Below are 3645 nucleotides of genomic sequence, written 5' to 3' on the forward strand. Positions count from 1 at the left end.
GCAAATGCGATCTATGAAAGTTGCTGCCTGCTACATAATTCTAACCCAAAGTTATTTAAAAACATCTTATACAATAAATCGAAAAGATATATGTAAATCGGAAATTAATTAATAAATAATTAACTATCATGAAGTATTTTTATAAATTTTGTAAAAATGTTAATATAAGATTTTATTATAAGGGTAAAAACACAAACGACTTTTCTATAACTAAATCGCTGGAGTCTTCCAAGGAGCAGTGCTTTCGTCGTTTTTGTACACGCCCTACGTCAACGATATGCCGCTGTCGGAAAGAGTTAGAACAGCTCTATACGCAGACGACACGGCATATGAATCCGGAAGTGTAGATTACGCGATCGAGAGACCAACGGCAATTGGATCTAGTAGAACCGTACTCGATATGGGGAGAATCAAGGTCAACGGTGAAAAATCGGTGGCAGTGATGTTCACATACAAGACACGTGCTCCAACCAGGCAGCTGGAAATCTCAGGGGAGAAAATCCCCTTCCGGAAAACAGTCAAGTACCTGTGAGTAGTCCTGGATAAACGGCTTACCTTAGGAGAACATGTTAAATATGTGACCTAAAGAGCAAAGGCCGTCAGGGCCTCACTATACCAGTGCTAGCCCATTTCCACTGGCGACCAAATTGCTCATTTTTCAGCTATACGACCTACCGATTCAAACATACGCTTACCCGCCATGGGAATTTTTGTTGAACTCCACGCTTCAAAAGAAATTAGAAGTCGTCCAAAAAATAGCGTTGCGGATGATATTTGGAGCACCGTGGTTCGTCAGAAACGTCACTCTTCGCTACGATGCGGGACTACACCCCGTATCCGAGGTAGGAGTGGCGCAGGCACGCAGACTGTTCGAGAGAGCGGCCGTGTCCGAACACGGCCATCTCCGGGATATCTGCCGAGAGGACCGTACTCCACAGGGTATATGAAAACGGCCTCATGCCGTATTAAAAAAACCAACGTGAAGAGGCGGTACGAGAGTCAAAAAATGACAAACCAAGCTTAGGAGCCTCTATATCGCGTAACCTATAAATCAGGTGTGGCCAAACATTTAGCTTTGAGGGGCTACTTTTTCCATAAAATATAGTCTGCGGTCGACTATGGATATGGGCAAATAATTTTAAAATTTTAGAAGATAATTAAAGAAGTCATTATATCGCCGATTTAAATTGCAAACTTCCACTTTTGGTCAAAAATTACATTTTCACACTATTAGAAAGAGAAAAACACCTTACATTGGCTATGAAACACCGCTATTATGCACCTATTTAATTGAAATCACGTGACAAGCAAAAAATGTATGCGTTTTAAGAAAGTTGTGCAAAATATGCTGAATATGAGTTAGCAGGTTTGCAATCTAAGCCTACGATATATTTTTTATTTTATGAATTCAAACAATATTTATTAACATTTTTAAAAATACAATGTTAAGAAATAAATACGAACAAAACAAATTTTAAGCATACAATTTTTATTTGGATGAAACTTGGCATTGCATAAGAGCAGCAAGTTTCTCAAAATTTGGCTCATATGAACTTAAAGCAATTCTTAAGCATGACTCTAAATGTAGATCCGTTATTTGCGATCGCTGTTTTGTTTTGATCGCATTCATATAAGAAAATGCGGATTCACATAAATATGTGGAGCCAAAGAAGGCATTGAAACGAGCAACAATTGTCCAAATATTTGGATATTTATCTTCGCTTATTAGTTTCCAAAAATTGCTATCTGAAACCATTGATTTTAGATTTATATCGCATTTAATATTTAGTATTTCTTCTTCTAATTCTACTATATTTGTAGTATTAAGAAAATTGTGAAGTTTCTGTGCAAGACTTTCAACGTCGATGTCATTAAACGGGTAAGATAAAAAACACGCAATATCTTCAAGTTCACTTAGTTTGAGAAATCTTCTATCAAATTCATTTAGAAGCATTCCAATAACATCAGCATATTTGTCGTAAGCAACAGTCTTGTTATTTTTAGATCATCTGCCAGATTTTAAATCACGACGCTTTAGTTGCATCGCAAGCATATTTAATTTTTCCTTAAATGACTTCAAAATGCTAATCATATGTATTATTGTTTTACCTTTACCCTGTAGTTGCTGATTTAATCGGTTTAATTTTTCAGTAACATCACAGAAAAAAGCAAGATCGAGAAGCCATTCTTGATCATTTAATTGCGGATATGAATCACCTTTAGAATATTAGGTTATTTGTGGCAGAAGTTCTCTAAATCTTGCTAAAAATGTAGCATGACTTAACCATCTTACATCAGTATGAAGTAACAGTTCATTGTGTTCTTCACCGCATTCATTCAGCAAAGCGCGAAACTGACGACGTGACAAACTTTTAGATCTTATGGAATTTACAATTTTAAACGCAACATCCATAACATGATTGAATTTTAACACTTTTGAACATAATATTTGATAGTCATAGAACATACAATGATAGTCAATAAAATTTGGAATGTCATCATCACCTTTACACAAAGCAACGAAGCCACTTTTGTTGCCAATCATTGCTGGAGCCCCGTCAGCGGTTATTGATACCAACTTGCAGATTGAAAAATTTGTTCGTGCAATATAATTTTTAAATAAATCAAAGATATCTTGACCTCTTGTGCGATCATGCATTGTAATAATAGTTAATAATTCTTCTGTAACCAACATATCATCGAAAACCATTCGAATAAAAACACATAATTGTGCAGTACCGATATAGTCCGTAGATTCGTCAAACTGCAGTGATAATACAACGCATTTATTAATGTTTTCATGTAAAATGTCTTCAAGATTTCGGCTCATTCCTTCTGTTCTACGCATAACTGTATTTCGCGATAACGACATATTTTTGATTAATGTCATATTTCAGATTTATTTTTAAAATTCTGAAACAATTCTTTTCCGGCTTTAATGAATGCCTCTTTCCATGTTTCCCTATCTTGAAACGGTTTGTTGTGTTTAATCAAAGTTTCAGCAACTTTGAATGAAGCAATCGTAGCTGTCTTCGAATTTGTATTGTATTTTAAAAAAACTATTTTGTTGTGCAGTTATTTGTGCCTTCAGTTGTTGCACTTTTGTTTTTCTTAACGCAGTGCCACGTGGATAATCTTCTTCGTAATTTTTATGATTTGTTAGATAATGTCTTTTAACGTTTTCTTTCTTAGACAAAGCTACTGTTGCATTGCAAATAAAACAGATACATTTATCTTTCATCATAGTAAAGAAATAATCTTCTTCCCATTCACTGTGATAATGATACATTTTTTTCCTGCTTGTACTTGGATTATTCATTCTAAAATAATAGGGTTAAATATTATTTTAGAATTTACCCACTAAAGATATTATTACGGAATATTTAAAACAATAACTAACATACTTCTGTTCGCTATCACTGACTGTCACTTCACTGGCTGTCACTTTACTATCAAACTCTCTAACACACACTGATACTGATATGCGCCCTGTCTATGTTCGCTACAGAGAAAAAGCAAGTTGAGACACACGGCCACACAGCTACCAACTAGCGCCGACAGAGCGCGTTCAGTATTACTACATTGTTTATGTTATCAGGATAAATATAAACAGTATGTGTATGTTCCACAAATAATTTATTATTG

General features: G+C 35.1%; 2 protein-coding genes across 2 annotated transcripts; both read right to left on the reverse strand.

Annotated features, from left to right (window-relative positions):
- Positions 1–1489: 1489 nt before the first annotated feature.
- On the reverse strand, positions 1490–1954 carry LOC142326603 (SCAN domain-containing protein 3-like). Its single transcript, XM_075369191.1, has one exon. The coding sequence runs from the start codon at positions 1952–1954 to the stop codon at positions 1490–1492; it is 465 nt and encodes a 154-aa protein (XP_075225306.1).
- A 273-nt stretch (positions 1955–2227) lies between these two features.
- Positions 2228–2872, reverse strand: LOC142326604 (general transcription factor II-I repeat domain-containing protein 2-like). Its single transcript, XM_075369192.1, has one exon. The coding sequence runs from the start codon at positions 2870–2872 to the stop codon at positions 2228–2230; it is 645 nt and encodes a 214-aa protein (XP_075225307.1).
- Positions 2873–3645: the final 773 nt, after the last annotated feature.

Source organism: Lycorma delicatula, chromosome 6 (assembly GCF_047948215.1).
Source record: "Lycorma delicatula isolate Av1 chromosome 6, ASM4794821v1, whole genome shotgun sequence".
In the NCBI taxonomy this organism is placed as follows: domain Eukaryota; kingdom Metazoa; phylum Arthropoda; class Insecta; order Hemiptera; family Fulgoridae; genus Lycorma; species Lycorma delicatula.

Excerpts from the sequence above, each read along its gene's own strand:
- LOC142326604 (XM_075369192.1), bottom strand. The coding sequence starts at position 2,872 with ATGTCGTTATCGCGAAATACAGTTATGCGTAGAACAGAAGGAATGAGC.
- LOC142326603 (XM_075369191.1), bottom strand. The coding sequence starts at position 1,954 with ATGCTTCTAAATGAATTTGATAGAAGATTTCTCAAACTAAGTGAACTT.